The sequence below is a fragment of the Aspergillus sclerotioniger genome (genome assembly GCF_003184525.1).
Source record: "Aspergillus sclerotioniger CBS 115572 chromosome Unknown BO94scaffold_42, whole genome shotgun sequence".
Taxonomy (NCBI): Eukaryota; Fungi; Ascomycota; class Eurotiomycetes; order Eurotiales; family Aspergillaceae; genus Aspergillus; species Aspergillus sclerotioniger.
The window spans coordinates 162508-181389 of record NW_020291032.1 but is presented as its reverse complement, the minus strand read 5'-3'; the positions used below and the strand labels follow the sequence as shown (position 1 = coordinate 181389).

At 55.8% G+C, this 18882-nt stretch overlaps 6 protein-coding genes across 6 annotated transcripts; 5 read left to right on the top strand and 1 right to left on the bottom strand.

Moving 5' to 3' along the window:
- The first annotated feature begins 341 nt into the window (after positions 1-341).
- On the top strand, positions 342-2967 carry BO94DRAFT_540075 (kleisin alpha). Its single transcript, XM_025612832.1, has 2 exons — positions 342-1055; positions 1114-2967. The coding sequence occupies exons 1-2, from the start codon at positions 792-794 to the stop codon at positions 2614-2616; spliced, it is 1767 nt and encodes a 588-aa protein (XP_025462399.1). The 5' UTR covers positions 342-791; the 3' UTR covers positions 2617-2967.
- A 720-nt stretch (positions 2968-3687) lies between these two features.
- BO94DRAFT_297621 (MFS transporter) lies at positions 3688-6574 on the top strand. Its single transcript, XM_025606719.1, has 10 exons — positions 3688-4268; positions 4330-4439; positions 4498-4532; positions 4594-4838; positions 4895-4927; positions 4990-5076; positions 5127-5702; positions 5788-5921; positions 6085-6157; positions 6360-6574. Exons 1-10 carry the CDS (start codon positions 3838-3840, stop codon positions 6418-6420), a joined length of 1785 nt encoding a protein of 594 aa, XP_025462398.1. The 5' UTR covers positions 3688-3837; the 3' UTR covers positions 6421-6574.
- A 2337-nt stretch (positions 6575-8911) lies between these two features.
- Positions 8912-11879, top strand: BO94DRAFT_297512 (transcription factor). Its single transcript, XM_025606718.1, has 3 exons — positions 8912-9525; positions 9686-11472; positions 11529-11879. Exons 1-3 carry the CDS (start codon positions 9255-9257, stop codon positions 11544-11546), a joined length of 2076 nt encoding a protein of 691 aa, XP_025462397.1. The 5' UTR covers positions 8912-9254; the 3' UTR covers positions 11547-11879.
- Positions 11880-11908: 29 nt separating this feature from the next.
- Positions 11909-12514, bottom strand: BO94DRAFT_477881 (putative GPI anchored cell wall protein; the record flags this gene model as incomplete). The annotated part of the gene is made up of 1 exon (XM_025608667.1): positions 11909-12514. One exon carries the CDS (start codon positions 12512-12514, stop codon positions 11909-11911), a length of 606 nt encoding a protein of 201 aa, XP_025462396.1.
- A 1228-nt stretch (positions 12515-13742) lies between these two features.
- Positions 13743-15650, top strand: gua1 (GMP synthase (glutamine-hydrolyzing); the record flags this gene model as incomplete). The annotated part of the gene is made up of 6 exons (XM_025616031.1): positions 13743-13811; positions 13893-14034; positions 14094-15008; positions 15060-15413; positions 15462-15542; positions 15592-15650. 6 exons carry the CDS (start codon positions 13743-13745, stop codon positions 15648-15650), a joined length of 1620 nt encoding a protein of 539 aa, XP_025462395.1.
- A 353-nt stretch (positions 15651-16003) lies between these two features.
- On the top strand, positions 16004-18827 carry BO94DRAFT_477893 (dienelactone hydrolase; the record flags this gene model as incomplete). Its single annotated transcript, XM_025608668.1, has 7 exons — positions 16004-16120; positions 16179-16361; positions 16449-16753; positions 17086-17414; positions 17494-18306; positions 18415-18706; positions 18767-18827. The coding sequence occupies 7 exons, from the start codon at positions 16004-16006 to the stop codon at positions 18825-18827; spliced, it is 2100 nt and encodes a 699-aa protein (XP_025462394.1).
- Between the last annotated feature and the right edge of the window lie 55 nt (positions 18828-18882).

The following is an 18882-nucleotide window of genomic DNA, read 5'->3' as shown; positions in this document are numbered from 1 at the left end:
TTTCTATTGACGGCACTGGCTTTCCGGGGGGCGGCTGATGATACCTTTCCCAATGCGGCCTAGCCAGTCGGATGACGCGTTGTTCCGAGTTACCCACATCGGGTCTAGTGCCGTCACAGGGCTTCTGTCAGGTGATCCCGTACCCATCCACTATCCAGCCTTACCTAAGCTGCATTCACCGCACGTGACCCCAGCCACGTCGATTCGCACCAATTAAACGCGGGCAGTTGGATCAAAGAAGAACTGAGGAGGCTGGGGGCAACCGCCGCAATTCCGCCTTAGTAACGGGCCATTCACCTGGCAGCGCCCAAACCCAAGCAGAGGAAAGCAAGCGATGGGCCGGTCGACGCGCCCTCCCCGTCCGTTTCCCTCTCTTCCACTCTTGTTTCCCTCCCACCTTGCGAATTCAGTCCCAACCCCCCCTCCCCATCTCCATCTTTCATCCCACCATCGCCAATCCCTTTTTGGCTCCCTGTTTCCCCTCCAACCATCTGTTGTAGGGCTTGTTTTTTTCGATCGCAACTTACGCGATCCTATTTTATCGCCCACTTGACCCGTCGTCTGCCACCCCACAAGACACTGTGGACTCCCTCGCCCGCTGCCCGTAGGGGGCCGAAGCACCAGTCGCTGATCCTTTTGTTTTCTGGATACGGCGCGTCACCAGCCGTCGGTTGCCAGGGACTTCCACCACAAACAGCCACCGCTCTTGGTGGGTTGTTTTTGAACTAGCTCTTCTTTCTTGGGTCCTAATTGCTATCACTTTTGGACTTTATCCTGATTACCCCCGCGCCATGTTCTACTCGGAGACCCTGCTGTCGAAAACCGGGCCGCTGGCCCGCGTTTGGCTGTCGGCCAACTTGGAGCGCAAGCTTTCCAAGTCGCACATCTTGCAATCAGACATTGAAAGCAGTGTGAGTGCTATTGTTGATCAGGGACAGGCGCCCATGGCGCTGCGATTGAGCGGTCAACTGCTTTTGGGTGTCGTTCGCATCTACAGCCGCAAGGCGCGCTATCTGCTGGATGACTGCAACGAGGCCCTGATGAAGATCAAAATGGTATATCTCGCTGCCCCTCGTTATCCGGCACATCCCTCGCTGACATAACCTCACGTAGGCCTTCCGGTTGACGAACAATAACGACCTGACGACCACGGTTGTTGCCCCAGGTGGTATCACGCTGCCCGATGTCCTTACCGAATCGGACTTGTTTATGAATTTGGACTCTTCCCTTCTGTTGCCGCAAACGCTCAACCTTGAGCCCGAGGGCAAGCGGCCTGGTTCCTCGATGGATTTCGGAAGTCAGCTTCTCCCAGACACCGGCTTGCGGCGCTCCACCTCGCAAGAACCCGCGCGCCTCGAGGATCACACTTTGGTTGATCTGGACTTGGGAGAGGATGAAATACCCCTGGGCCATGACTTCAGTATGGAAGTGGGTCGAGATGCCCCGGCTCCCCGCCCCGTCGAGGAAGATCTCTTCAGCGATGGTGGCAAGTTCAACGATGTCGATAACCTGCAACTGGACCTTGGCGAAGATGACGCTCCTCTGGATAAGATGGATTTGGGGGACGACGGCCTACACGATAACCTTCTGCAAACGGATGACGCCATGGATCTCGGTGGCGACTTTGATATAATTGCGCCCGATGTCGATGACAGACTGGAGCGCGAGAGCGTCCTCAGCGAAATCTCAGAGGGTCATTTCAAGGCGCTAGAAAATGCACAGCAAGAAAATGAGGAGGCAGAGGAAGATGAAGGTACCGAGGAGCTCAGCGCTCAACATACTCAACGTGCAAAGCGCCGCAAGGTCGTCCTCATGGGCCTTGACCAGCAGACTGATAAGAAGCAAAAGGATGTCAAGGATCAACACCTGAATCGTTCTGAGATTTTGAAGCCCTCATCGTGGCTTCCTCGGGATCCCGTGCTACTGACCCTGATGAACATGCAGAAGAACGGTGACTTTGTGTCGAACGTGCTTGGTGCTGGCCGGGGACGTGGCTGGGCCCCAGAATTGCGCGATCTGCTTTCATTCGATACTATTCGCAAGGCCGGCGAGCTCAAGCGGAAGCGCGACAGCGGAATTGCCGACATGGATGTGGAAGCCGCCACCGCACCTGCGCTGGAACTGGGCGAAGAAGAGACCATCATGCCAATCGATGAGGGTGTTGGCCTCGACTCGACACTCCTCCAACGCTCCGATATCGAGTTTCCTGGTGACGAGGAGGACCATGCCCTACGCCTGAGTGATGATGAAGGGATGAACCAACCATTGGAGGATGTCGACGACACAACCGTTCAAGACAGTGGGCCAGTTTCGCTTGGTACGAAGCATGCCGTCCATATCCTCCGGGAGCGCCTCGGCGAATCCGCCGCGGAACAGAAGAAGAGCGTGAAGTTCCAGGATCTGCTCCCGGAGAAGAAGGCATCCAAGGCCGACGCCACTAAGATGTTCTTCGAGGTCCTTGTGCTGGCCACCAAAGACGCCGTTCAAGTCGAACAACGACCGGAGACGGTGGGTGGGCCTCTCAAGATCCGGGGCAAGCGTGCCCTCTGGGGCTCTTGGGCTGAAGAGGGTGCCAATGAGGAGGCTGAGCAGCAGCCCGTCGAGGCCGCGGCCTAGATGATTTGGCTCCGGCGTCGGGTTCATGTACAGTTGCGTTCTCTTTGGATTGTGCTTTAGTGCGGGCTAGGCTGCCCCGGGAATCTTGGGCTTTTGTATGGGGGCGATTATCTTGTGTGAATCCATTGGAGTTTCGGGGTTCTTTGATTTGAATTATGTGTTCTTTCTCTCTTTTCAGGGACTGAAAAGGCGGCTATCATGATTCGGCCGGAGGGCTGGGATTATTGCTCTGTTGGTCGTTGGGCGAACGTCATGTTTGGACGATAGGTAGCTTAGTGTAATAGAGGTCTATCGAATACTAATCTAGCCCAGCGATACGCATGGGGCGTATCTCTGCTTTTGATGCCATGGTTCTCTGTCTTGTGCCTGGAGTAAATTGCTGCTAATTCGACTGTTTCGAGATCTAGTAATCGGCAATACTTCAGTGTCTTATGTACTTATGTGGGGAAAGCTTCCATGGCTGGGGGTGGATTCCTGGCGTCACGTCACGGCTGCCGAATGCTCGCGCCTCGGGTGGTTCTTCCCCGGCACCCATCATGAACTGACCAGAGTACAGACTACAGGCAGTCAGGCAGGCATTAGTAAGTCTGCGTCCGGAATTGCGATTCCGTTCCGGAATATGGCGAGATTGGACTGACCAACTGTCCAGATTCGTGTCTTTATCGCGGTTCGGACGTTATCTATCACTTCAGTCCGTCACTCGGCTCACCCCCGAGGCCGAGGGCGACACTAAATCCCTCCAGCGATCAGCCAGATCAGCCAATCTGCTTAGCTCGACCAACTTTCGCTTTCCATCGCCAGACCTGCAACTCGCTAAGTGCCCCAATCCACTCAGGAACGCTCCATGAACCTGATCGGCGTCTGCATCCGGACTGGTCTCATCTAGTTGGGATTATGAGGCCGAGATCCCTCTATCTATAAGTTGATCGAGGTACCCCCTCTCTTGTGCTTTGTTCCATCGCTCCACCGGCCCTCAAATATTCTGGCTTCTCTTAGTTCTCCCTTATACTTCCCTCCCTCGTCAGGCTTCGTCAAGCTTTCTTAAAGAATTCCCCGAGTGACCCAACCGTTAAGCTTCCGCTGCAGATCGGCCGGTCTCAGCTCACATCTCCCGAGTCGACTCATTGGTTGTCCTCCATTTCAAAAGGAGCCCACAGAATAGGTGACACTAGACTAAAAGAAAGTGCGCGTGGTGAAATCTCTCCGGTGGATTGGTCAATCATGTCTTCGACTGAGCGGGCAGAACGCTCGAGAGAAAGCATAGGCATCTGCTCGGGCGAGCGCTTCCCAAGTACTGAACAAAGTGATGGTGAGGATCTGGAAGAGGAAAAGTTGGAGGGCAATGTCGATGGAACTTTCGCTCCCATTAGTGCTCGAGTTCCTTCCCATGAAGACCGACTACGCAGACATCAGTCCGCTTCATCACATCCCCTCGAGCGTAGTTGGTCCTTGAACGACGGATACAGCTTCCATACTACCGACGAAGAAGCCGCTGCGGAGAGAGTCATTAGTCGGAAAGAAGGAGGTGCTACTGATGAAACAGATGACTTGATAGTCGGTTGGGACGAAAATGACCCCATGAACCCCCGCAATTTCAATTTGTTAAGACGGTGGCTCGTTGTGATTATCTGCTCATCAGGCTCCCTATGCGTGTATGTGTCTGATGGCCGAACTCCTGCTACCTGCTTGGCGCTGATTGATTATTGCTCGAAGGACTTGTACTTCATCAATGTATACCGTCACTTACGATCAGATCACCAAAGAATTCAACTGCTCTCGGTTGGTCGCAACCCTCGGCCTGTCATTCTTCATCTGGGGCCTGGGTAAGTGATGAATCTCTCCTTCTCCAATATCAGAGACACTGACATGGGTTTTCCGAAGCGGTCGGGCCGCTTTTCCTAGGGCCTTTGTCGGAGGTTTGTACATCCGTCTAGCATCTCGTTCTTAGTGAGGGGTAACTATGCTGACTCTTGCCAGTTCTATGGCCGAAGACGGATCTATATTTGCTCGTTCACATTCTTCTTGATATGGTTGATACCATGCGCCGTGGCCAAAAACATCCAGACACTAATCATCTGCCGGTTTTTTAATGGTATCGCCGGGAGCGCATTTCTCAGCGTCGCCGGTGGCACAGTGGGTGATCTGTTTGCTCGTCATGAGCTGAGTGCGCCGATGATGCTTTACACGAGTTCTCCATTCATTGGTCCCGAAGTGGGCCCACTGTAGGTGCTTCTTGAGCGTTATAGCCTGTTGTTGCATCTGCTGACAAAGGTTGCAGGGTCGGGGGATTCATCAATCAATTCACCACATGGTATGCTTCCCATTCACCTGTGAAGTTGGTCAGAACTGACTACCTACCTTCATGGTTAACAGGAGGTGGACATTCTATGTACTTCTCATCTGGACAGGCATTTTGCTAGTCTTGATTGTCTTCCTCGTCCCCGAAACATATCATCCAGTGTAAGGGTGTTCACACTTCATGAGAATTTAAATGGACTGACTCGGTTTAGGCTTTTGAGACGCAAAGCACGGAAGCTTCGCAAGGAGACTGGTGATGATAGATGGCAGGCTCCTATTGAGAAGTTGCATCGTTCGGTAGCGCAGACCGTCTTGCGGTCGATATACAGACCTTTGCTTCTTCTGACGTTGGAACCGATGTGTCTGAACCTCTGCATATTCTCGGCCATCCTGTTGGGTATACTCTATCTCTTCTTCGGTGCGTTCCAACTAGTCTTTGACACTGTGTACGGCTTCGAGCTGTGGCAACGTGGTCTTTGCTTCCTCGGTCTGTTCGTCGGCATGCTTTTTGCCATCTTCTCCGACCCCCTATGGCGCCGCAATTACGTTCTCCTGGAACTGGAACACGAAAAGGCTGTGGGAAGGTCTGACGATTTTCAACCCGAGTGGCGGCTACCCCCAGGTATGTCTAGTCCGTGCATAGCTCAGGACGGTGGCTCTAACCGACTCAATGCAGCGATTGCTGGGGGGCCGCTTGTCACCATAGGGTTGTTCATCTTTGCCTGGACAATCTATTCTCGTGTGCACTGGATTGTACCGCTCATCGGCAGTGCGTTCTTTGGAGCGGGGTGAGTGCCGCGACTTCCAATGACTCTGGGCGCCATGTTAAAGCTCATGCTACGTGCCGTGGGCCTTCCTGACTGACCCTCATAGGACCATTCTGGTGTTCTCGGGAGTCTTCACGTTCTTGGTTGATGCGTACCCAACCTATGCTGCAAGTGCTCTGGCGGCCAACAGCTTCGCTCGTTCCATTTTTGGCGGTGTTTTCCCTCTTTTCGGGATACAGAGTAAGTTCTTCGGTCTCATTGATAGCTGGCATGTACTGCGTGGAGTTGCGAGGATGCACTGCGGGTCTATTCGAAGACATACCGCTCGTTACGTCGACCCCAGTGATACGGCTAGACATGGCACATCAGACCGTGACCGCCAGATGCTAACTGTTGGCTCTAGTGTACAATAATCTCGGATATCACTGGGCAACCTCCCTGCTTGCATTTCTGACGCTTGTCATGGCTCCATTCCCGTAAGTGCTCGATTTCCTGCGTGTAACCGTCATCTGTGCACCGTTGAACAAGGTACTTTCCGCGCGGTCGCTCTGCAGCTGTGGTGGCATGGCACACCCGTTGCAGTCTGATCGGATTCTACCTCGAACACCCCCCTTGAGAGTGATAAATTGTGGGGTATGGTAGGTGGGCACGAGCGCTGATGACGGTTTTGCCGGGCAGGTATATCTTTTTCCGCTACGGTAATCGGATCCGGCAGAAGAGCCGATTTGCTGCGCGGTAGATACCCACCCCATTGCGACCAAGGTATACATACCTATGATGCAGCGCATACTCTTTCACTTTGTACAATCCCCAAACCCTTGAGGGGCACGTGCTCAAGAGTCGGTCAACGATAGCCACAGCGACATTCATCATAATAGACATGCATACACGGGCAAGGGGTGGCACCCGCCAAATGTTGGACCGATGGCAGGCTCGCAAGACGAACGGATGGTGGCAGCAGAAGGACGTCTCGAGCTGTCGAGCAAGAGTTATAAGCTAGAGAATTACGGAGTAATTAGTAGTATGCGGAAAAGCCACCGGGGACGTCAATAATAATGATCCACATTTGTGCAAGGCCATACGACTGCTAGAAAGACACCGCCATACGGAGTAAGTATACATTGCGTCCCATTAGTAGTAGGCAGGAACCTCGCCGAGCCCATGGCATCCTTCGCGACACGACGTCGCTGGCCATATGCCCGATCCAACATGAAACCAAAGCATGGCACAGTGTCCCACACTAACCGAGGCAATCTCTGAACAGTCACACTGGACGATACGAGGGCTTCATACTATTTGTCGGAAAAATCCGGGGCTCGCGACGACATAGCCGGGAGACCCCGGACGGACAGGAGAAATGGCTCGTGGCCACACGCAAATCAGGGCCTCGAAAATGGCGCCTGGATTGCGAAGTTTGAATGGCGATGGCGGCGAGGGTTGTGATTGGTGAGTCGGGTGAATGTTGAGGGATTTGTTTGGAAGTTTGAGAGTTGCCGGCAGCGTGGAGATACACGTGGGAGGGAAGAACCTATTTACTTACTACTAGGTATGTACTAGATACTACTTCTAGGACATAATTACTACTTAGATACTATCTAGTAGACGGTGGCTTATACCGGTATGGTAATGACGGTTGAGAGGGACAGTATGTTTTAGCCTTAGGCTAGCGACAGGCGGACTGACACCGTGGGGGTGAAACCGTGAAATGCCCTTCTTAGTAGTACGTACTTAGTAGGTCAAAATCAAACGAGGCCCGCACTGTGTTGCCTATTGGAGTACTTAGTATTCTTTGCCCAGACAACTCGGGATCTTGGGTGCACCAGCCGCTCCCATCATTGCTTGATGGTAGTGGTTAAATAAGGCTGGGACTAGTGCATAGCCATAGTCAGTAGCATCTCGCGTGGCCGGTGGATTCGATGCCCACTGCTAGAGCGTGGTATGTCATGAATAATATGGAATCGAGTCCTTCTCTGTCTACTCCGTATATTGTATGTAGATAGACATTGCTTTTTTGTGATCGGAACGGGCCGAACCAGTCAATGCCGACGGAGGTGGATGGTGTGTGCATAACTGCATATGCTCTCATGGCATACTGCCTACTCCGTACGGAGTAGACTCAAGTAGATGGAGGGGTCTGGAGAATCTTCCCTCTGGGGTCGGCTACCTGCTTTCCCCTCCCGCGGGTGCTATGCAGAATGAATGGCGGACCGATTACACAGCCGAACTCCCTCGAGCTTAACAGGCCAGCAGTTTCATGATGGCTACTTACATAGATACATACTCGGGAGAAGCCCAACCGAAGGGTATCTGCATCTGCCTGCCGTCACATGCGGTCGTTCCGCTGGAAGGAAGCACATGTAAAACCCGTTCGAGTGCCGTCGTTATTTCCGTACCGACGAGGCCTGGCAGTTGAGCGCTTCAAATTTGATGGTCCCCGAGGCCGGCCCGAGTCGACCAACCCGGAGCAGTTCGTAGTTCGCAGTCAGCAGGGAGGTAGGTAGGTGGAAGTTTGAGACATAGGTATCAACCGACCCAACCTGCACGGCTCATGCGAGGTGAGTCAGACCAAGTCATCGCCCAGCAGCGGTGGAGAGAAAGAGACACACGACCGCTGGCGAGGCTCAGGGCAGCTCAGGGCGTCCTGTCCGGTATCGTATCGCATCTTACACAACGATACCGAACGGTAATCGTAATCGCTCTATTTTGTGCCTTTTGCGACCCGGGCAAATTCCCTCTTTCTATTTTTTCTGCTGGCTTTTTTCCTTGTCGGTTTGTCCGTCCAGTCAGTCAATCAATCACCACGGGCCTCTTGTGTTCTTCCTCCTCTCTCCTCCTCTCCTCTCCTCTCTTCCAATCCTTCCCCGCGTTTCCCTCGACTCGCATCTGATCTTCACCTCTCCCCTCCTTTCATGCCCTCCTGTTGTCCCCTCTTCCGTATATATCTCCCCTCCTCGAGTTGCGCTCGCATTGCGCCTCTTCTGCCCATCATCGGATCCGCTCCATCTCGACCCTTTAACACAACAGGTTTTCCCCGCAGCCCCGGCAAGTCGTTCGCTCCACCTGCGCTACTCACTGCCACAGTGCCACTACTTGCCGCGTGACATAAAAAAATAAAGAAGAAAAAAGGAAAAGAAAAGAAGGGCAAAATCTTGACCCCGTCCGCATTTTACGAGACTATTTCCCAGGAATACTTCTCGGCGCAATTCGCAAAAGTCGTCCTTCCTGACTGGTGCTGACTGAGCACGCAAGCAAGGTCCTTCGTGGTCGGTTCCGCTGTTCGTTCCGTCCCTACTATTACTCCTACCGATTCCTAGCCGTCGTCGTGTGGATTCTATGCGCCCGATCCGCCAAGGGACGATCTATTTGCGACTCCCAGAGTAAAGCCTGGTGAGATTGGCCAGCGGCACAGTCGACTGGCGGGCTCGCAACGCGACAACGTCCGTCTTGCTCGAAGGATAAAGTGGCAAGGCACGCGCGCGTCGACTCTGCAGCTGCTTCGTCGTTTCGCCGTCGTTTCGGACTACGACGCGGAGCAGCACACGGTCGAACGGATTGACAACGGTCGCTTCGCTCATGCCTCGGTTGAAATTGGCTGTCGATATGAACGTGGACGCGAGGGATCAAGGTTCTCCAGCTCCGTCGGCCGAGCGCACGGAAGCCAGCCAGGAGATTAGCGCTGCCGGAGACCAGCCCGAGAAGCCGAAGACCGAGGCCAACGGCGATGGAGCTGCGAATGGGACCCCAGCGAACGGCCAGAAACCCAACCCGAAAGACCCGTCAAGACCCCGGAGGAAGAAGGCGCGACGGGCTTGCTTTGCTTGCCAGAGGGCGCATTTGACTTGCGGTACGACTGACCTTGCCTCCAGCTTTGCTTGCGTTTCACGACCCCCCGTTTTCTTCCAGTAACCATCTGTCCAGCACCTCTACTTGCGCTGTCGAAATGACACACAGTGTCACACGTGCGCCTGACTGAGAACTTGCAACTAATCGATCTTTCCGCATAGGTGATGAGCGACCATGTCAGCGGTGCATTAAGCGCGGTCTTCAAGATGCGTGTCACGACGGGGTCCGGAAAAAGGCCAAGTACCTCCACGATGCGCCGGACGGGGCATTGATGCCTGGGATTGGTGGAGGCTTCTACAATAATGCCATGCGAAACGGCATGCCGCTGCCCCGAAACGGCGCCAATGCTCCGCAGGGCGGCGCAACGTTCTATTCCACGCCCCAGTCGACGACCTTTGTCTACCAAGAGACTCCCATCAACCCGGTCTCGTTCCCTTCTCAATCGCCGGTTTCCCCAACATTCAACCTCAAGCCCACCCCGACCGCGCGAGCGAATAGCCTGTCATCCTCGGTCAACCCGCAACCGCCTACCACGGGCGTCTCCGGGCCACCGGGCCAAGGCCAGAATCCGTTCGCCGGTCCGTTCTTTGACCCCAGCGACCCCGCGCTCTTCAACTTCGACCTTTCCAGTATGAACTTCGAGAACCGATACGGTGCGTTGGAGTTTGGCATGCTGGGACACATGGCGACTGGTGCAGGGGACTCCCCGAGCGATTCTGCCACCCAGCGAGGGTCCATGGGGCGCAGTGGCTCGGCGCAATTCGCCTCGACTCCGATCACCGGTGCCCCTGGCTTTGGCGAAAGCCCGGGTAACCAGCAGCCATTTATGTTTGGGGACCCGCTCCTGAACGAATGGCCCAGCGGGCAGGCTCCGGGACAGCCGCATCTGCCGGGGGTCTATCCTCCATCTGGGCAAGGCAGCGCGATACCCGGGCATCTGACCAAGGCCGATGCACCGCATGCCTTTGCCATTGAAAGCGGGCCCGGCAGTTTCAATAGCCCCGGAGCGACCACCAGCCCGCAGCTGCCTACCCCACTCGAGGACTCCCCATTTCACAGTGTGGTCGTCAGCAAGTCGAATGGGTTGGCTCCTCACGCACAACGGCCGATGATCACGACGCCGAGCTTGAAGCATCAGCACTTGCAGGTCGGCGCGCGGCGGCGCCAACGCAACCCGTCGGCCATCTACGAAAGCGTCAAGGAGCCGTACGCCTACACGAGTCGGTTCCACAACCTCACAGCCTTCATCCAGCGGCGCTTCCCGCCCCAGAAGACGCTACAGATTGCCAAGGCGCTGGCGTCGATCCGGCCGTCCTTCATTGCGACGACCAAGACGCTCAACCGAGACGACCTGATTTTCATGGAGAAGTGCTTCCAGCGGACGTTGTGGGAGTACGAGGACTTCATTAACGCGTGCGGCACACCAACCATTGTATGCCGACGGACGGGCGAGATCGCCGCCGTGGGCAAGGAGTTCAGTATCCTGACGGGGTGGAAGAAAGATGTCCTCCTTGGCAAAGAGCCGAATCTTAACGTCAACACGGGGGGCTCTGCAATGCCGACCTCCGGGGCCTCGTCTCGCAGCTTCACGCCACGGTCGACGGTGGATAATCCGACGCCCGGGCGGCCACAGCCAGTGTTCCTGGCGGAGCTGCTGGATGATGACAGTGTGGTGCAGTTCTACGAGGATTTTGCGCGGCTGGCATTCGGGGACTCGCGCGGCAGCGTGATGACGACGTGCAAGCTGCTGAAGTACAAGACAAAGGAGGACATGGAGGGGGCGGCGGCGGAGGACGGGCACCGGTGGAATAGCCACCTGCGCAAGGGGGGCATTGCCAGCGAGGCGGGGATGAACCAGCTGGGGTTCAAGGATGGGAAGGTCGAATGTGCATACTGCTGGACAGTCAAGCGAGACGTGTTCGACATTCCAATGTTGATTGTGATGAATGTGAGTGTGCCTGGGATGTCTGTGCCCTGTGGTGTGGATGCGCTAACGAGGAGTAGTTCTTACCGTGCATTTGATCCTGTCATGACCCACAGGATTTGTTTTGATTTCAGCCTTCAGTTCATACCCGGGCCGGATTCCAAAGGGCCCTCTTTGCGGAGCCGGATGTTTGTATTGGTACATACGTGTTGTATGATTCCCATGGAGCTTTGATTGCCATAGAGCCTGGACGTCTGGCGTTCAGGGCTGTAAATAGTGAATGTATGTTCTGCTACGTGTTGATGAGCATGGATTAGGGGATTGCAGCAGCCTTTAATACGAATCTATCAGAGATTTTGAAGATACCACTGTTCATGATGTATACGTACATGGACTGATATCCATTTACTCTAAATATCTCCGGCAGGATCCAATCATCCAAGACAACGAAATACTCCATCTACAACAACACCATCCCCATCCCCACACTCACAACCCCCACAACCATTCCCCAAAGCCCCTTCCCGCCCACGACAACTCCTCTCCCTGCAGCTCCCTCAGCCACAGCCACAGCCCCCGTCCCACTCGCACTCGCACCCCCAGTCCCAGTTGCAGTCCCAGTTGCAGTCCCAGTCGTAGCCCCAGTCGTAGCCCCAGTCGCAGCCCCAGTCGCTGTTGCAGTCCCAGTCCCAGTCTCAGTCGAACTCGCGGAACTATCCAACTTGTCCACACCCCCAGTAACCTCTATCGCCTCATAAAAGATCTCACTGGCCGGTATTTGAGTCACCGTCGCATAGCTCGTACTCGTGCTTACTCCCTTATAGGTAGCCTCCACGCCATAAGACACGGAGCACGACGCGCCCTGCGTACTGCCCGTGATGGCACAGTCCTCGACAAGGGTGATTTTCTCTTGCACTCCTTGGGTGCTGATGGTGTAGACGGCGCTGAGAGTGAAGGTGGATGGGCCTTCGGTGATGGTGAATGGCGAGGGCAAGATGCAGGAGGTGGCGCAGGTAACGGCCAGGGTGGTGGCGGTGGGGTTGGCGGCAACGACGCTGGCTTGCATGGAGGTGAGGGGGATGGTGCTGGTGGTGCCGGGGTTGAAGAGGGAGAGGGTGGTGGTGGAGGCGGTGGTGAAGGGGAGGGTGAGGGTGAGGAGGGTGACGAGGTTGGTGATTAGAGTGGGCATTTTGATAGGTTGGTTGTGAGGAAGTACTAGTACTAATGATAGCAATAGGAGAAATGGTATGTAGTAGTACCTAGGAGTAGGTACCTATTACTGTATACCGAATGTGGATGGAATCACTAAGACAAGGAAAAGAAGAAGAAGCAGAAGAAGAAGAAGAAGAAGAAGAAGAAGAAGGAAAGAGTGGGCGAAAACACTCCTTTAAAGCAAACACCGCCCCCCCCCCAAAGTTCATCTTTCAGTCTCAGGCACCAGGCCACTGCAGGCTTCCAAGAGACCAAGACCAACTACCTAATAGTTAGTAGCCAACATTTGGACCCCTGAAGACCCTTCCAGTTTCCACAAAACCAACATGAGGCTCTACATTGGCCTCATTCCATCGGAGAAACCAGTCCTCGACGCTCCTGCATTTCCTGCATCTCCTGCATCCCCCAATATTATTGGCTCCTCTCAGCACCGGGAAATGAGGTGGCGTGGGCATGTTACTTGCCCCGGTTTAGGCTCACTGGCTCAGGCTCAAGAGGGCGCGTTGCAGAACCCTGCCCGAATAAACTCGACTTTTAGCCGGAGTTAGCCCCCCGCTAGTCAAAGTTAGTCCCAGGGGTTCGGAAGATGGCTCCACTGGACTCGCTGCTTCACTGGATGGCTAATTTGGGCCTCGTATTCTGCTGCGCTGGTGGATAGTCTTACTTGAATCGGGTTAGATAAGTTTTCAGTCCGAGGTCTGCCCAGGAGGCTATCGACCTATAGGTATAGAGTACAGTCACATGAGAATCTTTTTAGAGATGGTCAATGGTGGTATACGAACGGATCAAGGGCACTGCAGGTTGGCGCAAGAATTTAGGGCTGGACGGTTTCTTTCTTCACCGGCACGTGAGCACCCGATAACAGTTAGCGTTATCTCTCTGACCGCCCTGAAGTTTACTAGATCTGATTGGCAGGCTTCTATGGCTGCTCGCGTTCGGCGCGCTCACCGCCCGGCAGGAAAAAATTTCGGGGGGGCGAGGCGGAAACAAGATCATCTCTTGGGTTCAGCAGCAGTTCCGTCTTCTCAGCTGTCTCCTCTCCATTCAAGCAATTGGTCGTTCTGACTGCCCATACCGTCACCATGGCCGACCAGGAGGTTCCCCATGCCACCTTTGACACCATCCTCATTCTTGACTTTGGTTCTCAATACGTACGCCTTCCCTCCCCTCCCCTCCCCTCCCCAGCATCAATTACCCCGCCCTGAGTCACCCTTACTGACTTCCCCTCCCAGACGCATCTCCTGACCCGGAGACTGCGAGAGATCAATGTTTACAGTGAGATGCTGCCATGCACCCAGAAGGTGGCCGACCTCCCCTTCAAGCCCAAGGGTATCATCCTCTCCGGTGGCCCCTACAGTGTCTACGAGGACGGCGGTAAGCGAATCTCTCCACACCCTCGGGAAATCCCCTCAGACTCATCAATTCGCTGGTAGCTCCCCACGTCGACCCCGCCGTCTTCGACCTCGGCGTTCCCATTCTCGGAATCTGCTACGGTCTCCAGGAGATTGCCTACCGCCTGAGCAAGGACAACGTCTCCGCCGGTACCGCGCGTGAATATGGCCACGCCGATTTGCACGCCAAGAAACTCGACGACCAGGGTCACGTCGACAAGCTCTTCGCCGGCCTCGAGGGACAGATCAAGGTCTGGATGAGTCACGGTGATAAGTTGGTCAAGCTCCCCGAGGGCTTCCACACCATTGCCACCACCTCCAACTCCGAGTATGCCGGTATTGCCCACATGTCCAAGCCCCTCTACGGTGTCCAGTTCCACCCCGAGGTCACTCACACTCCCCTGGGTGCCACCATCCTGAAGAACTTCGCTGTCGACATCTGCGATGCCCAACAGAACTGGACCATGTCCCGTTTCGTCGACCAGGAGATCTCTCGTATCCGCAAGCTGGTGGGTGAGACCGATCACGTCCTGGGTGCCGTCAGCGGTGGTGTCGACTCCACCGTGGCCGCCAAGCTGATGAAGGAGGCCATTGGCGACCGCTTCCATGCCGTGCTCGTCAACAACGGTTGCATGCGTCTGAACGAGTGCGACATCGTCGAGGAGACCCTGAACAAGCACCTGGGCATCAACCTGACCGTTGTCGACGCGTCCAAGCGTTTCTTGGACGGCCTCAAGGGCGTGACTGAGCCCGAGAAGAAGCGCAAGTTTATCGGTAACACCTTCATTGACGTCTTCGAGGAGGAAGCCCTGAAGATCGAGGCCAAGGCCGAGCACGAGGGTGCCAAGATCAAGTGGTTCCTCCAGGGCACCCTGTACCCAGATGTTATCGAGAGCATCTCCTTCAAGGGTCCCTCGGCGACCATCAAGACCCACCACAACGTTGGTGGTCTGCCTCGTGAGTGATCATTTTCCTCCTTGCTGTGATACGTGTGCTAATTTGGACCAGAGCGCATGATTGACGGTCAGGGCATGAAGCTGATCGAGCCTCTCCGCGAGCTGTTCAAGGATGAGGTCCGGGCTCTGGGCCGCCAGCTGGGCATTGCGCACGAGCTGGTGATGCGCCACCCCTTCCCCGGCCCGGGTATTGCCATCCGTGTGCTGGGCGAGGTTACTCCGGAGCGGGTGGAGATTGCCCGCAAGGCGGACCACATCTTCATCTCCATGATCCGTGAGGCTGGTCTGTACGACCAGATTGCGCAGGCCTACGCCGCCCTTGACCCCAGCAAGGCTGTCGGTGTCATGGGCGACAAGCGTGTCTACGCCGAGATCATCATTCTGCGTGCGGTTGAGACGACCGATTGTAAGTGACTATGGGCATCTGATTGAGAGCTAGACTAACCCACTGTAGTCATGACTGCCAGGGCATTCCCCTTCGACAACGAGTTTCTGAGCCGGTGCTCGACCCGGATCATCAACGAGGTCCACGGCGGTAAGTTTCTGGCTGACCCCTCTGGGTAGAGGCGTACTGACGAGTTTAGTGTCCCGTGTTCTGTATGACATTTCCAGCAAGCCTCCGGCGACGATTGAGATGGAGTAAATGCGGAGTTCCGTTACGAGTCTGATACATTTAGAGGAAAGGAGTTATGGTTACCAAAATGTTCGGGGATGGCCGTAGAGCGAGACGAGCTGAGCGATATAATGCATGCACCACTGCCCTTGAGGCATACTACGTTATAGTTCTCCATGATTCATTGTATGTAGAGTGGCATGGGAACTGGCCAGTTGGTGGCTGCCCGGAGGTACCCCGCATGGCCTTATCGATACGGCCGATCTCCGTTCCATCGCATTCTGTCTGCCGTCGGTCTGTCTTCTTTCTACCCTGCCAATCTCTCCACTTCCCTCCGCCATCAATTGCTCTCCTTCCCCAGACCAACTTGCCTCGCCATCACCATGCGACCAGACACTCCCCGCGCCCCGGTCACCGGCCCCGACTCCGGGCCGTCGTCCCCGTATCCCATCCGCCTGTCCGGCCCGGTGATCAAAGGGTTTGGGCGGGGCAGCAAAGAGGTGAGGCTGCGACACCACCACCACCACCACCACCACCCCGTCTCGCTAATGGCCGCAGTTGGGCATCCCTACCGCCAATATCCCGGCCGACGAGCTGGCCAAGTATCCGAATCTGCCGGTGGGCGTGTACTACGGCGTGGTGGCCCTGGATCCCTCCCGATTCGCCTCCCAGGAGCCCATCCTGCCCGCCGTGCTGAGCATTGGATACAACCCCTTCTACAAGAACGAGACCAAGTCGATTGTACGTCTGCTGCCCCCCCCCCTCCCCCACCTTGTCGCTCGGGCGTGAGTTCCGGACTGGTTGATTGATTCCTCTTGCTGGATATAGGAAATCCACCTCATGCCGCCGCTGTCGGCGCCCTCACCGACTGCCACCGTCGATGGCCCCGTCACCTTCCACAAACTGCCCGATTTCTATGGCACCCCCCTTAATCTCCTCCTCCTGGGCTACATCCGCCCTGAGTTTGACTATGTGTCGCTGGAGGCCCTAGTCGAGGACATCCGCGTCGACTGCGAGGTGGCGCGCCGCAGCCTGCAGCGCCCGGCGTATGCCTGTTATCTGGCCGGCAAGGAGGATGAGGCATGTCCGGAGGATGTAAGGGGGCAGATTCGCTGGCTGACCCGGTTTGAGTCGTGAGGGTGGCGCTGCTGCTGCTGCTGCTGCTGCTGCTGCTTTTGTGTTATATCTATTGCCCGCGATAGACGACGAGAGGGGCGTTTGTACATAGAACCGACGTCACGATAGATGCGATAGAATGCAATGCATGCATGATGCTGCCAATGAATGGGCTGATCTCCAAGCCAACCGGACAGAAGTCTCTCGCACCCCTGGCTGGATCCACGTCGTCCAAGACCAGGCAACTCGTCGACGTCAGCCCAGAATGCCTGCCCGAGTATCCGAGTATTTAAAATCGGGATGCTGGGGCGTCCGACCATGGACGGCCGGGGGACATCCATCTGTCCAGCATGGAACGTCTCCGCCAGCACCTTCGTCGTCGCCGCAGCAGCGCCTCCAGCACCACGCCGCTGCAATCCCCGCCGACCCTGTCCGCCAGCGAGAAGCGTCGTCGCGAGGCTGAGGCCTGCCCGCCCCGGCGCCTGTACCTGACCTCCGACTCCCCCGACTTCGATCCCGGCATCCTGTCGCGTTTCCGCGCCGAGGGCTTCAACGTCGAGTATCTGCCTTTCCCCGGGGGCAGTCATGATGACCTGGACCGCGATCGCAAAGAGCTTGAGAATCTGCTGCACGAACGAGAAGATGATCTCGAGCCGGGGGAGCGATACGCGGTGGTTGGTATGTTCATGCCATCATCCCCAACCCCATCCATCCATCCATCCATCCATCATACTAAGCCTGAATACCATCCATCCAGCATACAACAAACCCGCCCACCTCCTCCTCGAATCCCATCACCAATCCTCCACCGCCACCAACCCCTTTCCCCGTCTCTGCGCCCTAGTCGCATACTACCCCGACGGCCCAACCCCTTCCAAGTACATCTCCACTTCCATAACCTCCACCACCTCCCCGGATGCCTCGACCACCTCCTCGACCACCACCCCAACCACCTATCCCCCCTCGGTGCCCCTTCTGTCCATCCAAGTTCACCTCGCCGGCGCATCCTCCAAGACAAACCCCTCCACCGATGCCATCCATACCCGCAAACGCCACCGCTGCCACTTCTTCTTCTACCCGGAGTCGTCCGCCCGCTTCGCCGAACCGGGCTCACCCTCCTACGACCGCCTCTCCGCGCGGCTGGCCTGGTCGCGCGCTCTGGAATCCCTGAAGCGCGGGTTCGGGTGGCCCGGCACGCGGTGGCGCGTGGCCGAGGTCGAAGCCGTCTGGGAGGAGTACTGGCGGTGTTTATCAACCCCGGCTTCGACCTCGTCTGCGGGCGATGATGCTGATCCTGATACCAGGGCACGAGATGAGGAAGATGAGCGCAGTCGTCGCGCGGCGGAAATCGTGGGGTTAATGGTGGGTAGTGGGATGGGCGTGCAGCTGGAGAGTCTCGCTCTTGATAACAATTACAGTGGAAGTGGAAGTGGAAGCGGAAGCGGACCCGGAAGTGGAAGTGGAAGTGGAAGATCGCCAGGTGGTATCAATAATAGTACTGGGAATGCCACTGAGACGTACACAGTGGAGGAGAATCCCATGGTGAATTGTGTGCCTACTTGTGCTGGTGGTATGTACACAACCCATACATACCCTTTCAACCCCCACCCCCCAAAACCCACCTACCTCTTCTCTCTATACCATACACCCACGCACATGTACATACTAATAGATATAGCAAACACTCCCAAATCCCTTACCAAATTCTACACCTCTCAATTTCTCCCCCTCTCGCCTCCCACCCTAACCATCCGCCTCCTCTCCCGCACCACCGGACCAGACCGCATCGTCGACGAACTCCTCCTTTCCTTCACCCACACGCACGAAATACCATGGCTGCTTCCACATGTCCCGCCCACCGATCGCCCAGTGCGTATCGCCCTCGTCATGACCGCCAGTTTCTGTGCCGGGAAGCTTGCCCGCTTGAATGTATACTGGGATCAGGCCAGCGTGCTGCTCCAGATTGGCTTGTTGGACCCGATGTATGTGCCGCCGGGGTTCGTGGCTACGGGTGAGAATTTGTTGGGCAGGAGGACCGTGGAAAGGTTACCGGTTGTTGGGGGGGAAGGGGTCGAGAGGGTTTTGTCGTAAGGGTACGTACGTAAAATATATATTTGGATGGTAGTCTGATGGTGGGCGGGTTATG